This window comes from Triturus cristatus, chromosome 3_1, assembly GCF_964204655.1.
Source record: "Triturus cristatus chromosome 3_1, aTriCri1.1, whole genome shotgun sequence".
NCBI lineage: Eukaryota > Metazoa > Chordata > Amphibia > Caudata > Salamandridae > Triturus > Triturus cristatus.
In genome coordinates, this window is record NC_140583.1 from 12,306,819 (window position 1) to 12,326,699 (window position 19,881).

General features: G+C 48.2%; 1 protein-coding gene across 1 annotated transcript in view; it reads left to right on the forward strand.

Annotated features, from left to right (window-relative positions):
• Nucleotides 1-1,862, forward strand: part of RAPSN (receptor associated protein of the synapse) — a 189,337-nt gene extending 187,475 nt beyond the window's left edge. The window contains exon 8 of the mRNA XM_085646540.1: nucleotides 398-1,862. Coding sequence (XP_085502666.1) covers nucleotides 398-470 — 73 coding nt within the window. The 3' untranslated portion in view covers nucleotides 471-1,862. The remainder of the gene's footprint in view (nucleotides 1-397) is intronic.
• Nucleotides 1,863-19,881: the final 18,019 nt, after the last annotated feature.

Consider the following 19,881-nt stretch of genomic DNA (forward strand, 5'->3'; position numbering starts at 1 on the left):
CTCCCTCCAACACACTTTACAACTCCTTTGCTGCCTCCATAGGTCTTAACTGGACTTCATGGCATGCTCTTCCCACCCACCCTCAAACCTCCAACTCCCAATGAAAGCATTGCAGCCGCCCGATCTTCCACACTGCTCTGTTGCACCTTGCATTCCCGGGTACTCTGATTGTTTTCCTTCAATGCTGTTCACACTTTCTTTCGCACATTATGGCTCTGTTCGGCTGTTGACCTCCATTGTTGCGCACCGCACTGTCACCGAGTGCGACTCACACGCAGTCACTGTTAATGTGGGCACCGATTCTCAGTGGCATCCTCCTGTGTACAGAGGCTGTGATCTGTGCCACTTTGGTTTCTGGGAAAATGCACAGTAACATCCTGGACCTTTCTTCCTACAGGTGCCTTCAGACCAACGGGACCCGGGGCTGCCCAAACTGTCGTCGCTCTTCTATAAAGCCGGGCTTCGTGTGAGTCAGATGTTGTGCTCACGACCACCTAGAAACAGCCTGTTTCTGATGAGGACTGAATTTTTCAGGGGCCATTACAAAGTAGCCCCTGCCTTGGGACTCACAAACACAGCGTGAATTTGTGGCTTCCGACTTGGACAGACGCTTCTGGTGTTAGCAAGTTTGTGAACATCCAGGCGGGCGCCCATGCGACGATGCCACATTTCAGATCTCGCTGGAGGGCCTCGTTATTTGTTACCGAAGCACATGGAGTCGCTCTATAACGCATCTCACAGGACTTTCCTCTTCGGAGGTCTTTTCATTCTGCCACAGGTGTGTCTCAGTGTCTGGGCTGGTAACTCCTAGCACAGGGGCCGCGCGGCAGAGGTACGCGTGATCTTGGGAGAATTTCTCTGGACGCTGATGCGGGCTGTGGGAACACGTGTATCCTTGCAGCTCGGCTGCCCTCTCTCTATGGAGTCAGCACATTCCCATGGTGCACTGCAAGCTCACAGCACGTGCTCAGCGTCGTCCAATGGGCGGGAGCCTTCCATGCGAGCAGACACACAATGCAGCCTAGAAGTTCTCCTTTTGTACAGATTTATTACTCGTGCATAAACTTTTATGAAAACTCTTCTCCGCAGTGTTATGTATTAGTCAGCGCGTTCCTCCGCGAGCAATGGATCAAAACCTTCACAGCACTGCTTCTGCAAGAGGGGGGAGCAGCCCTAGTAACCAGCAGCACACAAGCAGTCTAGTGGGTGTGACAGCTGCTGAGTGCGGTCAGTCATATATAGTCACACTGTCCTTTCTTAGACGCAGCCAAGGGCAGGTGACGTGAAACAAAAATCAGTGGTGGGAGACAATTTTCACATTTTGCCGCTGACATGGACATCAATTCATCAAAAGGCCAGGGGCAGTGGAAGTGATATCTATCACAGGCCATTTGACTTTTACGTTCACTCTCACATAGATGCTTACACATACATACGTTCTCTCTCGCAAAAGCACACTCTCACCTGCTCGCATGCGCACAACATACATTTAAAAGCCTTTTCTTCTCCATTTTCAATTACAATAATAATGATTAATGTATTGTTATTCACTATTAGTGTAATAAAACAATTGACCAAAAAAAGAGATTGGAGCCCCAACCAATGTCCATAAGGAAGAGCTGCCCCATGCTCCTGGCACTGAGTATGTTACCTCTGAGGCCAGGGGTCGCACGGTGCAAGCAATAGGTCACAGCTGCGACCCCTGGTGACCATTAAATGACGTCCATGGCCCCTGAGTAGGTAGTTCCTTGAATGCAAGGGCCAGCACTTACTCCGGCCTCTATGTGGTTGAGGACTGGGGATGGGGCTCTGGATTAGGGGAAGTGGGCAGGGTCACCAGCACAGGTTTGCTGTTTTTATTGAAAAACATAACTAAATAATTTAAATAAAAACATACACAAGGAAAAATACACTTCTCCTGCACTAGATCTTTCATAGATTCACATGTCTGAACCTTTCCTCGCCATCGCGGTGGGAGTCCCACCCACAGAAGCTGTAGTACCAAGGAATTTCATTAGAAACAGCTTACAACCATACCACTTTACTAGCACAATGACCTCATTATAAAAGACCCAACTCCAACCAATGAGGAGAGAGTGCACCAGCTCCACTCTTTCTAGAAGCCTCCGCCTAGAGCAGTGATACTCAAAGTACGGCCCGGGGGCCGCATACGGCCCTCCTGACCTTTACATGCGGCCCCCGGGGCAGCAGCAGCTCTGGGCTGCTGTTTACTCAACTCAGCATTAACATGGAAAAAAATGTTAAATATACAGCAAGCACTTATTGAAAGGTTAATTGCAGTTAGGGAAAGGAAGTAGCTAGGCCCTTAACTTTAGGAACACCTTCATTTGTAAAGTCAGCCACTAGATATACATGCTTTGCTTCCCCTACACCCACTGTACACCCACCGCTGGCATCAGTGCGGCCCTCGGGCACACCATAGACCAAACTTTGCCCCTGGGAAAATGTTTGTGAGTACCCATGTCCTAGAGCAAGCAGCCTCACTGAGGGCCGAAGACCTCCAAGAGGAGTCACACGTGGCTGGATGCCCACAGCGGGACAGGGAGTGACTCCCACGAGTGAGCTACATCCAGAACTAACAGCTAGGATCTTCCATCAACGGCGTCCCTCAGCATTTACTGTTCCAAAAAGGTAAATTCAATCACAAAATTGAACTGCAGGATTGTGAAAACAAAGGCGCAACTGGCCTGAAAGCAGTCCGCAGCAGCCAGGCGCCCTCACATAAAATAAGAATAGAAATAAAAAGTAACAAGCATTGGCATAGCCAATAGGTCTCGCCTTTGGGACCTTATAAGTGTTTAGCCATGCAACAGTTGCATAACTAAACATTTATAAGGTCCCAAAAGCAAGACCTATTGGCTATGCCAATGCTTGTTTTAACTGCTGCAATCTATTGAAGCCTCACGGAGAACATCAAAGCGGCCGTGAAAGTGAAAGTAATCGCGGTAAAGCGTGACGCGCGCGCACACATGCACTGTAGCTCTAGGCTGGCCTGGTAGCACTTTTTGGAGCCCTCACAAAATGTCTCGCCAGACCAGCGCATGCGCTGGGTCAGGCGAGACCTAAAAAGGTGGGGGGGAGAGGAGCAACAGTGAGATTTGGAGAGACAAAAAGGAATGAGTCTGGAGGGGCAGGGCAGCAAAGAACTGAAGGAGGGGGCAACACAGCAGAAGAGTGGGGAGGGGGCAGGGCAACAAAGGAACTGGGGGAGGGGCAGGGCAACAAAGGACCTGGGGGAGGGGGCAAAACAACAGGACAGTGGGAGGGGGCAGGGCAACAGAGTAACTGGGGGAGGGGGCAAAACAGCAGAAGTGTAGGGAGGGGGCAGGGCAGCAGAGGAACTTGGGGAGGAGGCAAAACAGCAGAAGAGTGGGGAGGGTCAGGGCAACAAAGTAACTGGGGAGGGGGCAAAACAACAGAAGAGTGGGGAGGGGGGAGGGCAACAGAGGAACTGGGGGAGGCGGCAAAAAAACAGGAGAGTGGGGAGGGGGCAGGGCAACAGAGGGGGCAAAACAACAGAAGAGTGGGGAGGGGGCAAAACAGCAGGAGAGTGGGGAGGGGGCAGGGCAACAGAGGAACTGGGGCTGGGGGCAAACCAATAGAAGAGTGGGGAGGGGCAGGGCAACAGAGGAACTGGGGGAGGCGGCAAAACAGCAGAAGAGTGGGGAGTGGCAGGGCAACGGAGGGGGCAAAACAGCAGAAGAGTGGGGAGCGGCAGGGCAACAGAGGAACTGGGGGAGGCGGCAAAACAACAGAAGACTTATAATAATAATAAAAGGAAATATAGCCCTCTTATCCAACCACGGAAGTAAGTGGAAACCAAAACAAAGTTAAAGACTTTTTCTACTTACCATAATGAATTGGAATCAAATAACACATATCTAGTAATATATATATATATAGTATAAGGTGCCCCCAGCTGTGTATCATAAGGATTTTGCAAGTCACAGGGCAGTTCCATGGCCATAAAGTGGAACGAGGCCAAAGGCTTAGTACCTTTATATAGCCTTATAACCCTTCGTAGCGGGCTATACCAGCTATTAAAGGCCCGCTGCAGCGTTAAAGGCCCGAGCCGAAGGCGAGGGACTTTAACAAGGCAGCGGGACTTTAATAGCCGGTATAGCCCTGCTACGAAGGGCTATAAGGCTATTAGGACATTCTGCCACTAGAGGGGAGAATGTTCTAACAAATTAAACAAAGACTTCAGGGAGCGCGAGGGGATTGAAATCCCCTCAGGCTCCCTGAAGCCTTTGTTCACAGCCACAAAGCAGCATCGGAATGTTGGAGCTCTGGGCATATACCCGCCATTATAAGCCCAGAGCACTCCATTGTTTCAATGGAGCTTCCAACATTCCAATGTTCTAATAAGGTCATAAAACTCTGAGGAAACAGTATTTTTTCCCCCAAAAATATTAGAATTCGTTTATTGTAAATCAGATTAAAGCAAGCTATGGCTCAGATGATGCAGAAACAGACAGAGATTCTATCTTTCCACTAACGAGGTATAGAAAAAATAAACATGTCATAAATATCTCCTTCCTACTGATTACTGTTTCTTTTAAGAAAAACCTACCAGAGATGGCCAGTTTATATTTTCCTTTTATAACTGCAGCTGTAATGTTGCTCCGTGACCTGCCTTTAATCCTGGCTACTTTCTCTGGCAGTATGCATTGTGACTTGTGTACTCAAACGTAACACCTTATTACAGTTCAGCAGCTATATTATTTCTTAACTTTATTGCAGGTCACCACAGAAATCACAACTCCACTGGAATAAAGCAATCCGAGGCAGGCTTTTATACAAGGATTTAAGGCTTCAATGTATTATATATTTATTATCTCGTAATTTACAGAATAGATATGCCGTTTGCCATTTTATATTTTGAATATTGTATCTTTTCTAATAAATGTTTAGTATAGACTGTTCATGTTTGTGTGGATGTGTATAGATATATATGTATATATTGCCTATTTTTGTCATGATCCATGCAAGGTAAAAAAGTTGACGGAGCGGGTGGTGAAAGAAGTGATTTCCCATTTTAGCTCCCATGAGAACTTTTGTTCAGGCAGCCTGAATGGGTAAACGGATTTACACCAAACTTTGCATGAAATTAGAACTTTATTCCGAAAAGTGCTTTCGTTGCTTCGGTGTAAGTCCATTGAGCAGGTCCTGAGATATCAGGGTTTACAAACAGCTGTCAAGCAGGCTTTAGAGGGCGAATACTTTTGTATATCACCACTGTTTGGGATTCACGACTGGTTTGGGAGCCCTTGAACTGAAAGAAAAGAGATCTGATTCCATGAAAGAGCCTTTTCTCGGCTTACCCCTATAGGAACTGCGGTTGCAAAGTGGGACCCATGTCACTGATAGATCAGAGAGGCTGCCCCAAGAGAAGAACATTCAGAACACTGGGCACAGACCGGTGTCTTCAACTACATTAAAAAAGGGCCTATGTGGGGCAGGGTGGATACACCCTGACCACCAGGCCAGAGTGGGGGACTCTCACAGGTTAACGTTTTTAAAAACCTAAAAGGTCACAGGACTCACAAGTCGGATTTCTGACTTGCAAATCCGCTGCATCTAAGATGGTACCTGCCTCAGGGCGAGAGGCTCGCGACGGATTCTAAATATGATTCCCAATTCTGAAAAGGTAAGAAAAGAAAGATGGCCCAAGACTTGGCAATGGACCACAGCCAGGCCTGAGCCCAACAAGAAAGAAGAAAACAGGTGTATAATAGATACAAGGCCATGCTGCCTCTCTTCAGGGCATCCTATCGAATACATTAATTGACCAGACCTCGGACATCTTCTCAGTTCATGAAAATGTAGCAATTAACCCCAAGCCTCACATTTGGGGAATAAAAGTAGACAACGTGAAACAATTGGTAATTTCTTAACCCAAGTGACATCCATTTTAAAAATGTAAAAAACCTCTTAGTTTCACAGGAAAAGAATCCAAAATGATTAAAAATAATAGCATAATAGTATTTTTTATTTATTTCTTGTTTTATACATTACATTGGCACTGGTTTCGATCATTTTCAGCTCACTCCCAATTGTACATGACTTCAGTAGCAGGGTGGGTAAAATAACTTCCTGTAATGAACTCCGCCTGATTTAGATCTCGGCGGACGGGTTACTCCGTCACAGCGGTGATGGATATGATCTCGGCGGACGGGTTACTCCGTCACAGCGGTGATGGATATGATCTCGGCAGACGGGTTACTCCGTCACAGCGGTGATGGATATGATCTCGGCGGACGGGTTAATCCGTCACAGCGTTGATGGATATGATCTCGGCGGACGGGTTACTCCGTCACAGCGGTGATGGATATGATCTCGGCAGACGGGTTACTCCGTCACAGCTGTGATGGATATGATCTCGGCGGACGGGTTACTCCGTCACAGCGGTGATGGATATGATCTCGGCGGACGGGTTACTCCGTCACAGCGGTGATGGATATGATCTCGGCAGACGGGTTACTCCGTCACAGCGGTGATGGATATGATCTCGGCGGACGGGTTAATCCGTCACAGCGTTGATGGATATGATCTCGGCGGACGGGTTACTCCGTCACAGCGGTGATGGATATGATCTCGGCAGACGGGTTACTCCGTCACAGCTGTGATGGATATGATCTCTGTCGGACGGGTTACTCCGTCACAGCGGTGATGGATATGATCTCGGCGGACAGGTTACTCCGTCACAGCGGTGATGGATATGATCTTGGCGGACGGGTTACTCTGTCACAGCAGTGATGGATATGATCTCGGCGGACGGGTTACTCCGTCACAGCGGTGATGGATATGATCTCGGCGGGCGGGTTACTCCGTCACAGCGGTGATGAATATGATCTCGGCGGACGGGTCACTCTGTCACAACGGTGCCAGATCTGATCTCGGCGGACAGGTTACTCCATCACCCTTGTGACGCAGTAACACGTTTATCACCCAGCGGACTGCAATAGACAATTCAGTGGTTTTAATTCTTCTGCTTGGTCTGCAGGCCACTATAGATTGTTTACAAAGGAGTAAAAGAGGGCATTTTAGATCACTATTGTAAACATGCTCAGCAGGTTGTTATGGAAACCGATGTGTTTTGGGGTTCACCCTCATTTAAAGGCATTTCTGGAGAAATGTGTTATCAAAAGTTTACAGAGTTTAGAAACCAGTGACCAATAAGGACTGGAGGTCCCATCTCCAAAGCAAATTGTGAATTTAAAGTACAGAGAATCAAATGCACTAGTGCCTAGTGAGCCCTGCTTCAAATAATGTTTAAAATAAAATTTGCAGAATTATCCATTTAGTGGTAAAATACGTTTGGGTGATAAAATGCCTCTGACTAAATATAGAAGCCATAGAAAATCCTTGTCAGACAACAGCTCAGACACTGTCCTTGTATACAGCAAAGGAGGCATGCTGTAGCTAGCAAAGAACAGACCCCACACACTGTCCCTGGTGAAGAACAGAACTCACACACTGTCCCTGGTGAAGAACAGAACCCACGCACTGTCCCTGCCTTTTAACATTACTCACACACTGTCCCTGGCGAAGAACAGAACCCACACACAGCCCTGATTAAAAACATAACTCACATTCTGTCTCTGGCTGATAAAATAACTCACACACTGTCTCCGACTAATAACATAACTCACACGCTGTACCTAGTGAAGAACAAAACACACACAGTGTCCCTGGCTAATACCACAACTCACTCACCTTACCTAGCAAAGCCCTGAACGCACACACTGTCCCTGGCAAAGAAACCCACACTGTGTCCCTGCTAATACCACAACTTACTCACGGTCCCCAGCAAAGACCTGAACCCACACAATGTCCCTGGTGAAGAACAGAACCCACATACTATCCCTGGTAAAGAACAGAACCCACACAGTGCCCCTGGCTAATACCACAACTCACTCGCGGTCCCTAGCAAAGACCTGAACCCACACACTGTCTCTGGCTAATAACAGAACCCACACACTGTCCCTGGAGAAGAACAGAACCCACACACTGTCCCTGGCTAATAACACAACTCACTCACGCTCCCTAGCAAAGACCTGAACCCACACACTGTCCCTGGCTAATAACAGAACCCACACACTGTCCCTGGCTACTAACATAACTAAGACACTGTCCCTGCGGACGTACAGAACCAACACTGTCTCTGGCTAATAACATAACACACACTCTCCCTGACAAAGATCAGAATGTACACACTGTCTCTGGCAAAGAACCAAACCCATACACTGTCCCTGGCACATAAGAGAACCCCCACACTGTCCCTGGCAAACAACAGAACCCACACACTGTCCCTGGCAAAGAACAGAACCCACACAGTGTTCCTGACTAATAACAAAACTCACACACTGCCCCTGGTGACATCATTAAGCGAGTATAAGCCTTTTTAAGAGTTTATGGGGGTTAAACATATATGCTAAACTACTGAAAAAGTTAAATTATTATATTAGGTGCACTACTACTGCATGATACTACTAACATATGTCGTGCATTGGTGTGTGACTGTATGTATTCCTATGTGTATGGATGTGTGAGTGGCTGTATGGGTATGTAAGTGGGTGTGTGAGTAGCTGTGTAGTGAGTGAGATGCTGTGTGCATTTCTGTATTGGTGAGTGAGTGGATGTGTCAGTGGCTGTATGGGTGAGTGGGTGACAGTGTGAGTGGCTCTCTAGGTGGGGAAGTGGGTGTGTAGTGACTGGGTGAGTGAGCGTGTGTCTAAATGGTTGTATGAGTGAGTGACAGTGTGTAAGTGGCTGTGTGGGTGAGTGAGTGGCTGTTTGGGTGTTTGCTTAAGTGAGTTGGTGTGTGAGTGGATGTCTTTGAGAGTAAGTGTCTATATGATTTGCCCTATGGGTGAGTGAGTAGATGTGTGAGTGCTTGTATGGATGATGAATGTGTAAATGGGTATGTAAGTGGTTTTGTGGGTGTGTGAGTGAGTGTGGGAGTCCTTGTATGGGTGAGTGAGTGGCTGTGTTCAGAGTTAGTATGGGTGAGTGAGTGGGTGTGTAAGTGACTATGAAAGTAAGTGGGTATGTGAGTCACTGTATGGATGTGAATGTGGCAATGTGAATGTCTGTACGGGTGAGTGACTGGTTGTATGAATGGTTGTATGGGTGAGTGAATGGTTGTGTGAGTGGCTGTACAACTGAGTGAGTGGGTATATGAGTGACTATGGAGGAGTGAATTAGTGTATAAGTACTGGTATGGGTCTGTGAATGGGTGTGTGAGTGGTTGTGTGGGTGTGTGAATGGGCATACAAGAGGTTGTACAGGGGTGTGAGTGGCTGTGTGAATGGTTCTATGGATGATGTCATCCGTGATGTCATTAGAGATGTCATGAGTGATGTCACTGATCATGTCATGAGTGATGTAATATGTGAGGTAATAAGCAGTGCATTGCGCGGGCGTAAGTTATAGTATGCCCAGGTAACTATAACTACCTAATTTCACCGGTTTTGTACGATCTGAGCCTAACTATAAAGACCCTGTAACGTTTGGTTTTTGCAGTGAATTTTGAAGTTTTTTCAAATTCTGTTTACTAACTATAACGTTGCTAAAACCTTTGGTTTTTTAAGTGAATTTCTAAGGTTTTTCAAATTCTATTTCCTAACTATAAAGTCCTTGTAACCTTTGTCTTTTTAAGTGAATTTCTGTGGTTTTTTAGCTAGTAGTCGAGTTTGCAGAGTGGTGGAGAAAGAGGGCGGACCTCAAACCAGCTCTCAGGAATCCTGCTGTGTCAGACATACTAGTGGGAACCCAGAGCATCCCTGGCAGTTTTGTAGGACCAGCCCCCCTTTCCCAGGGAGAGGGGGAGCGGGGCTACAAGTGTGAAGCACTGATGCTTTTGTTACTGGGTGCTGATAAAGCAGCACCACTGCAAAACTGGCCCTCAGTAACAAAGTAACAAAAAAACAGCTGCAAAACCGACCCCCACCATTCCAGCCTCCCGGGAAAACGCCTGATGCCCTCTAAGGCCATCCCAGCCCTGCTAACTGGAGGTAACAGGAGGGCTGCTGGGCCCCCAAGAGCCCTCTGCATCCAAAAGGACTTCATCTCCCAAACAGCAGTGCACCAGGAGGCATGTTTGCAGAGTGGTGGAGAAAGGGGTTGTGGGCTTCAAATACCTCTCAGCAATTTCACTGTGTGGGACTTACTGGAGGTAACAGGAGGGCTTGTTGGCCCCCAAGGACACTCCAGAGTCAAGGAGACTTCCTCCCCCAACCAGCAGTGTGCCAGGAGGCATGTTTGCACAATGGTGGAGAAAGGACGTGTGATCTTGAAGTCATCTCAGCAACCGTGTTCTGTGGGACTTACTGGAGGTAACACGAGTGCTTGTTGGCCCACAAGGGCCCTCTGGAGCTGAGGTGAAGTAATTCCCCAACCAGCAGTGCACCAGGAGGCTCGTTTGCAGAGTGGTGGAGAAAGGGGGGGTGGCCTCCAAAATCCTCTCAGCAATTGCTCTCTCTGTGTATTACTGGAGGTAACAGGAGGGCTTGTTGGTCCCCGAGGATCTGCTGGAGCCAAGGGAACTTCACCCCCCAATCAGACAGTGCACTGGGAGGTGTGTATGCAGAGTGGTGACAAAAGACGGTGTGATCTCCAGCGACTTGCCGGTCCCTTTTTTTATTAGGGAAGGGGGGCTGCATGGCCCCCCACTTCCCTGGCAGATTCCGCCCGGGGACTACATCCCCTAGGGCCAGGCCATTTTTGAATGGAGGAGGGGGGCCGCACAGCCCCCCCTGGTCGATTTCAGCCCCGGGGACCCCATGCCCTGGGGCAGAGCCTTTTCTTTCTTATTTTTATTAAATGGAGGCGGGCCGAGTGGTCCACCTCCAGGGCCGATTTCAGTCCTGGGGATTCTAACCCAGGGCCTGGCCTTTTTCTTTTTTTTAAAAAATAAAACCAAGGAGCGGGTGGCCACACGACCCCCCCTCCCAGGATGATTTTGGCCCCTGGGACCCCATCCTCAGGGGCCTGGCCTCTAGTGTGGGTGCCTTGGTCCCGCATTGTAGTCTTGGGGACCACAGGGAGAGCCTCAAGGCTCCCACAGTCCCTGCCGGTTCCTTGCCTCTTATAGGAGCCAGCATTGCATTGACAAAGAGAGAGTTGCTGAACATGTGCTTGTGCAGGCATTCTAGTTAAAAGAAGAGTAAGTTGTTAAACGTGCATGGGGAATAGTGATCCCAAATCTGGGACGGTCATGCAGCGAGCACCTACTGGTGTAACTGGTGAGTAGCCCCTAAAGTTCGAGGCTAATAAACATCCAATCTATAGGTAATCAAAAAGGCAGTGACACCAACCGCCTCTTCCCAGCACGGTTCCGGTCTTTTCCCTCTTGGAAAAGACACCTTAGCCTTGAAAAAGTTCAAAGGGCGAAACACGTGTCTGCTGCCTTTTTTTGTGCAATGTGTATCAAGATGTGTGACATACACAGAGAATAATAAACCACATGTAAAAGAAAAAAAATACTACGGATTACACTTGCCTTTTCTACTTTAGAGTTTCTACTTGCCATGATATAGCATTACATATGGATTACTAAAGTGTGCTTCTGCACTTATTGTTGTATATGCTTTTCCCAAGAGTTCTTTCTTGGGTGTGTACCCTGCGGGTGTCTGGGGGGCTAGTACCAAGAAAGCGCCATAATTACTATCTGTGGCTCATGACTACACCCCGTAACTTTGTATTTGATGTGCATTTGTTTCTGGCAGAGCCACTTGCTTATGGTGTATGAATATCTGTAGGGGTGAGTGAGTGACAGCATGACTGGCTATATGGGTGAATGAGAGGGTGCAAAAGTGCCTGAATAGCTATATAGGTGAGTGAGAGGATGCATGACTAGCTGCATGAGTAAGTGAGTGTGTGAGTAACTCTATAGGTAAGTGAGTGGCTGTGTGAGTAGTTGTAGGTGTGAGTGAGTGGCTGTGTGACTGCTAAATGGGGGAGTGAGGGGGCATGTGTACCTGTATAGGTAAGTGAGTGTGTGTTAAGTGGGTGTGTGGGTGAGTGAGTGGGTGTGTAAGTGAGGGATGGTGCATGAGTGGATGCATCGATGAAGAGTGGGTACATGAGTGAGTGAGAGGGTGTGAGCAGCTGCATGTGCGAATGTGTGAGTAACTCAATGGATGGGTGAGTGGCTGTATGAGTGAGTGAATGGGTACATGAGTGACTGTATGTATGAGTTAGAGGCTGTATGAGTGGCTATATGGGTGAGTGAAAGGGTAGATAAGTGACTGTATGGGTGAATGAGTGGGTGTGTGAGTGGGTGTGTGGATATGTGAGAGGGTGTATAAGTGGCTTTATGGCTGAGTGAATGACTGTATGATTGGCTATATATGTGAGTGAGAGGGTGCATGAGTTCCTGTATGGGTGAGTGAGTGGCTGTTGAGTGGCTATATGGGAAAGTGAGTGGGTATGCCAGTGGTTGTATGAGTAAGTAACAGGGTGCAGGGGTGGGTGTATGGGTAAGTAAGTAGGTGCATGAATATCTATATAGGTGAGTGAGAGGGTGCATGACTGGCTGCATGGGTGAGTGAGTGAGAGTGAGTAACTCAATGGGTCAGTGAGTAGCTATGTGAGTAGCTGTTTGTGTGAGTAAGTGGCTGAGACTGCTATATGGGTGAGTGAGAGGTACATGAGCACCTGTATGGGTGACTGAGTGGATGTTGAGTAGCTGTTATTGTGAGTTGGTGTGTGAGTGGGTTTATGATTGAGTGACTCAGTGCATGAGGGGGTACATGGATAAATAGTGGGTGTACAAGTGCCTATATGAGTCAGTGAGAGGTTGCATTAATGAGTGAGTATGCGGGTAACTCAATGGGTGAATGAGTGGCTGTATGAGTGATTGAGTGTGTGAGTGACTACATGAGTGAGTGAGATGCTTTATGTGTGGCTTTATGGGTGAGTGAGAGGGTATATGAGTGATTGTATGGGTGAACATGTGGGTGTGTAAGTGTCTGTAATGGTGTGTGAGAGGGTGTATGACTAGCTGTATGGGTGAGTGTGGCTATATGGGTGAGTGAGTAACTGCATGAATGGTTATATGTATGAATGAGAGGGTGCATGAGTGCTCGTATGGGTGAGTGAGTGGATGTTAAGTGGCGGTATAGGTAAGCGAGTCAGTGTGTGTTAGTGGTTGCATGAGTGACAGGGTACAAGTGGGTATATGTGTAAGTCAATAGGTGCATGAGTAGCTATATAGGTGAGTGAGAGGGTACATGACTGTCTGCATGGGTGAGTGAGTGAGTGTGTGAGTAACTATAGGTGATTAAATGGCTCTGTGAGGGGCTGTATGTACCGGGTACCAGACTCCAGGTTGTCCATTGACACTACAGGGTATGGATAGAGGAAGTGCACAGGGCATCATATTCTACTTATTAGGCCGGCCTCTTCACTGCTGCATTCAGCCTGGCATTGTTTGGGGCTTTCAGAATCAATGAGTTGGTAGCCAGATAGGAGAGGGCTGGGTCAGGTGAAGCCATATGCAGATAGGACATTCAGTTGCTAGGAGACTCCTTAAGAACGCACGTGAGAAGATCCACAACGGACCAGGCGGGGCAGGGGAAAGGAGGTACTGCCCTGTGGGGCTGGTGTCTGACTACTTAGCCCTCTGTCTACCTGTTAATACATGTGGATCTCACGCCGTTCACCAAGTTCCAAGTTGAGCAGGTGATGAGGTTTTGCCTTAAGTTTTCTTGAAACTCTGGGCCAGGAAAGCGTTTTTCCAGCCATTCCTTCCGGATTGGAACGGCCACCTCAGCCTTTAAGGTTGGCCTTCCTCCTGACCAGATCAAGAAAGTGGGGCGGTGGAACTCCCAGTGCTATAAGCGCTGTATTCGGGTTAAAAAAGGAATAAGGGGGCGAACAATGTAAATTAGGTGGTTTGTAGAAGTGTGCTATCAGCTTGCAGTGTTTATTGTTTACCTATATTGTGGCTTTGCAGTGGTAAATAGTGTATGTTCAGGAGTCACAATAGTGTATTGTGTATGTAAAATTAAATGGTGTGTGCAAATCCGCATTTCCTTATTTTGCCAGGGTTCAAGGTGTGGGCGATCGTCCATTCATGCAGCGCTAGGGTTGCGCAATGGGCAGAGACTAGGACCTAGAGGCACGGGTTCTCCCGCACACAGATAGCTTGGATGGGGTCCCCAGGCATGCGATGGCACAGCTTACTCAACAAGCTGCAGTGGAGACTAGCTGGGGGGGAGGCCTCCTCCTAACATTTTGGTCATTCACCTTGGTGGCAACGAGCTTACGTCTATGGGGCGAGGTGCACTAATACAGGCAATGAAAACCTCGATGGGCAAGATTAGCAAATGCATGGGGCAGTGCGAGTTATGGTGGTCAGAAATCACCCCGCGGAGGGTCTGGTGTGAGAAGTTGGTCTGACATATGCTGTCCACTAGTTATAGTGGGCACCTTGCACCAGTCCAAACAACCTTTATTGATGATAGGTTAAAGACAACCTTTATTGAAAGCTATCCATGTGGTAGCTCTGGAGAGCAGCCTTCAGGCTAAGTCTTGAAGGAGTGTAAAGCGGCTTGTTTTACCAGAATATAACCTCTTGAGTTATTAAACGAAAAGAGACCTACACAAGGTATATATATAAAATATATGTATTTATTTCTAAACACTCTCTACTAACCTCTTTATGAAGTTAGAGGGCAAGGCACACAATAATACAGTTCTAAAACAACATTAAATAGCACAATATATAATGGGCCCTAGGGGCGGGCCAAACCATATATTAAGAAAGTGGTATAAAAACCACGACTTGACTAGACCCAAGGTCTAGAGCCTGTAGAATCGCTGGGACCCCAAGGAACCACCCAAGGTAGTGACACAGGGGACCCACGGGGGACGCATGCAGTGTGAGAACACAGCCGCGAGCTCCGTTAGCTTCGCGGTTGAAATTTTAAAGTTTAAGGACACTTAGTAGAGGACTTTGAGCTAACCCCTTTAGACTTAGGGGGTTCTAGGATCAGCACCCACGGAAGCACCAGACTTTTCGAGTTACCTCACCCAGGGAAGCCGGGTGCATTGGTGTCAAATGGTGTCGGGAATCGTCGTCGTTTTTAATGGCGACCTGCCTCAAAGTGCTGCTGCCGGAAAGGAGAGAAGTGTCCGGTGTGATCCAAGCCTGGATCAAAGATCAGAAAAACCTGAAAGCAGAGGGGACAGAGTCTGGGTCACTTGCCTGTGACCAGGGGCACGATAGAAGAATGCCCACCAATGTCGGGTGTTTCAGGTGCGAAGAGGTGAAGAGGTGAAGCTTGACTCTGTAGCCACGAGCACCAGGAGGCGTTGACGACAACCAGGAGCTGGATTCGAGCTGCCCATGAAGGATGTCGAGTGCTGCAGTGTCGGTGACCGGATTGGACCCAACAAGCCTTGGCAACAGCAACCCACGCAGGAAGAGAAAAGATGCTTTGGTGCAGACCAGCAAGGTCCTGGGGACTCCCCAAGCGATGGAGAGTCAGGGCACGTCTGGAGCAACCAGGTACGCCCAATTAAAGTTAAAGTTACCTTCACAGGGAGCCACCAGTTGACGGACCAGGGATCACCAAGGGACCTCGAGAGAAAACACCAAAGGCCAGCTCACGGAACACTCGTGGAGTGTAGGCGGGCAATCTTCAGTACAAATACTGCTCGGGATCAGGGCTACAAGTAACCCAAAGCTCAGCTGTAGGAGTCGTTGAAAAGCTGATGCTTCTGCAAATGGTCATGGTGCCCAGGCGTTCGGGTTGCTTGGATTTCCACAAGGGATACAGGCCTCAGAATTGCTGAGTGCACAGATCGATCTCAGAGACCACAGAAACTCACCTCCTGTGTTGCAAAATTCAGTAGAAGAAAAGGCCTGGCTGAAACTAGTTGACCGCACAGGACGTCGGAGGCCATAAGCCTACCGTGCACGTCCGATAGCCTTTGTTTTTATTGACTGCCTGGGGCCCACCATTAAAACAGTCTTTGGGACTCCCAGGACAGTATTTGAAACCTCACTCAGAGCACACTCACAGCACCCTCACGAACCAAAAAAACCCGCTCCGCAGTAATCTTGCGTCGAAGCACACCTGAGGTACACTCGGAACCTCGGGTGGGGCCCAATGATGAAGCATGCCACCAACTAGGTTGGTGGGTGAGAGCCTTCATAAAAAACCTAATGTTGTTTTTTTTACCACCCGCAGACATACAAACATTTAGGAAGGCTTCCCAGGGGTGGCATAATACATGCTGCAGACTCTGGTAGGCCTCTGGGTTACCTATGCCCTGGGTACATAGTATACCATATACTAGGGAATTATAAGGGTACCCCAGAATCCAATCTGGAGTGTACCTAAAGTACTTGTAATCAATTTAAAGGGGAAATCAGATAGGCTGGGGTCCTAAATAGCAGGATCCCAGCCAAAGTAAGTCAAAAACCAGCAAAACACCAGGAAAAAAATTGGGGGCAACCATGTAGTCAGATTCCACCTTCCTACATGTGGCACCGGCCAGGTCGGGGGAGGCCATCGAACATTCCCGCAGAGGGTTAAACAGCGCCATGCGCAAGTTCACGGAGCAGAGGGGTTGTGGCTTCATTAAACATTAGAGAAGGGGTATTTTGAGGAGGATTGGGTTCACCTGTCAGAGGTGGGCACAGACTTGTTCTTGTTGGACCTGGGCTAATAGCGGGTTGTAAGTGAAGAGAGTTGCCTGCCTTGGTGGGGGAGGGGGCTGGATGTGATGGCTTCCACATCCAGAGCATTGGCGGAGTTACAGGGTTATTCGAAAGTTGAATGGTACATAGGGATACCCTCTTCAGGAGCACAATAGGGGTGCCCGATGCCAAACCCCAGGAGTCTTTACGGCAGGACCCTGGATGAAAGTGACGGCGCCCCACTAGTCCTATGGGTGGCTGTAAGCCTGAGCAAGCTGGGGCTTGCCTTGCAACGCTCTGCCCCTAAAAAGGCATAGCGAAAGTGATGGACTGGTGGTCCACGGCATGTAAGGGGATAATCCCCACATAAATGGTGGCACCGATTGGGTTAGACAAGGTGCAGTTTGGCTCATCAGGCGGGCAGGGCAGCTCTGGTCAGTCACCGCTGCCTGCCCTGGGATCGCCCGTAAGCTAACCCACCACGTAGGCATGATTCTTGTATGAAATAAACCTGCAGTAAAGTGTTTTATCAACAAACCTGTTTTGTGTGATTATTTATTGCAGTGCATGCTGTGTTCATCATGCGTGGGGAAGGCTTTATCGGCACTATGCACCACAGACTCTCTCAGAGCAGCGGGTTCTTCAAGAGAGAGCTCAGGGTTTAGAATCAGATCAAATATGAGGCCTCTTTCTTCAAAGATGATGTCTTTGCATAGCAGTATTATCACACCTTTCAGTGAGACGCTACATATAGTGCCTCGCAGTAAGACCAGGGCACGAGTCGGGGGTACATGCTAGTACACAGCGTCCACCCACTATTTTCACAGGGTGCACGCCGTCCACCCTGCCAAGAAGTTGGGCCCCACAGAAATATATTGAACTTGTCCCAGTGTAATTTTCAGACACCAGGACACGTTCAACAGCTCCTGCATGTTGTAGGCTTTCCACTCCCAGCAGCAACAACTGCTGGGCGAAAGACAAAGGCAGAAGTTAAGGGGCCATCATATCTGACTGGAGGAGGCCTGGAACCTCCCACTTACATGCAAATGCAATGTAGAGGAAACAAACGGCACACAGCTTGTTATCTCCTCACAGGTACTGAAGAGATGCAGCTGTTTACTTTGTTCGGTCCCTGTATGTAAGTGCACGCACTGTAAGAATGCCAGGTGTGTTGGTCTGTTTCAGTATTTACACAAATAACAATTAAAATAGCATTCTTTTATTTCTTTGACGGCGCTACTCATTCCAATGCAGAGTGTTAGAGCGCTTTACATAACATACACATTATCCATTCCAAATAAATGATGAAGTGTGCAAATCAATGTACAAGCTGTGTTACATGAGACAGTGCGGGTTACAAGGTGTAGGAGTCAAATACCCTTCTTAGCTCACTGTGGTCTACTAGAAGGATTACAATGTATGACCTGCAAGTACCAAAAGGATCTCTGTGTTCTTAGCAGTAATCCACTTACCTCTCTACATAAAATAAAAACCTGTGATATGCATCTAACATGATATGCCTTGCAGGAGATAACTTATTTTTAAAACATATTTATTGCATTTTCAGTTGGCACATGTCATACCATACACATATCGGAGCACCACTGCATAATGACGGGGTACATTTATGCTCACAACATTGTATAAGATGCACACCATGTGTTGCGATATCATGAATCACAAACCCAAAGATGTTAGCAACAAATTAGAGGTTCAACAATCCCCAAATGGGTGATTGCTTTACAGGAGACAACTTAATCTTCTATACGTCTTCGCTTCAAATTTGGGACTTCACAAAACACAGATCTCTCCAATAAATGCGTTCACCTCCAGACTTCTCTCACCATCACTACCATTCCCTGAGATTTACTGGGCACCTCTGCAGCAGACGCCTGAACCCCATAAAGTATCTCAAAATGCAGACTTTCCAACCAACTGAGCAGAACAGATCTACTGCCGCACTTCTCCTTGTTGCCAATTTCTTTGTGGCAGAGTTTTAAAATAAATGTATTCGTTGAAGCCCAGATTTTGCATCTGTATTGCGCCACTTTTTTCGCACAACCCTGACGCCAAATCTCATTTGTTAATTATCATAATGCACTTAAATGTACTCACGATATATCTGATAAACATATGTGTGAGATCTTAGTATCTGATGTCACTTCTTGTGAAGTCACTTACAGTGAGGTCACTTCCTGTGATGTCACATGCAATACCACATGTTGTGACGTCATGTGTTGTGATGGCATGCGCCATGATGTCACGTGTATACTGCCTAACTTGGTCAGTTCCCCCCCTTCATTTTATAGGACTTGTGCCCTGAGTAAGACGCTACATATTATCACGCCTTGAGACGCTACATGTAGTGTCTCGAAGTGAGTCGCTACATACACTTTACACAACTCAGATAGTGGGGTGCTCACACCAGTGCTCCGATTCAAGTGGATGTCTGCCTCAAGGCGGGTTCCACAGAGACCAGGTTTGGTCACCTCTTTATTAATGTCCACCAATTACATCAAAGAACAGCACTGACACGTTCTGGCCCCCTCAGGGAACTTCTTCGAAGCCATGCTCTAGTTTTTAAAGGTCCATGTCCAGTTCTTTAAGTGGGCCAGTACTCACAGGTACTGAGTACTGGCACTTCTTATTTTTATCATTCTGAGTACCGGCACTTCTCTACTGCAGTGGAGAGTGTGGGCTGCCCGACGTCCACTTAGGGGACCCTCATAAGAGGGCGGCCCCTTTAGTGCCACAAGATGGCACATCGAAAAGCCCAGCGACGCAAGACACCTTCGGGGTCCCGCTCGGCATTTCTGGCCCAGGTGGGGGAAGGGTAGAGGTATAAGTTGTTCCCCCCGCCCACCTAGCGGTCTCTTTCTCCTCACTCCTGACGCCGTTGGACGTGTTCCCAGGAGCTGCTGATCTTTATTGCACAGTGAGTGCAGATCCTCTACCTTCCCCGCGCCCGGTCCCCCTTTCTGGGGGTTGTACAGGGCAGGGCGGCCTGGCCTGGCTGTGGGCTGCCTGGGAGGAGGGGGTTGGTCAGCTCCCATTTGGACACAGCCTTCTCCGCCGGGCTGCCCCCGGCCCCACATGGGCCCTGGAGGTGCCAGGATTGGAGGAAAGGGGAGCCAGTGGAGTAATGAGCATCCCGCTTTCCCTTCACCCGTCCGGGTTGTGGGTTTAGAGGCGCTCCCCCCTCC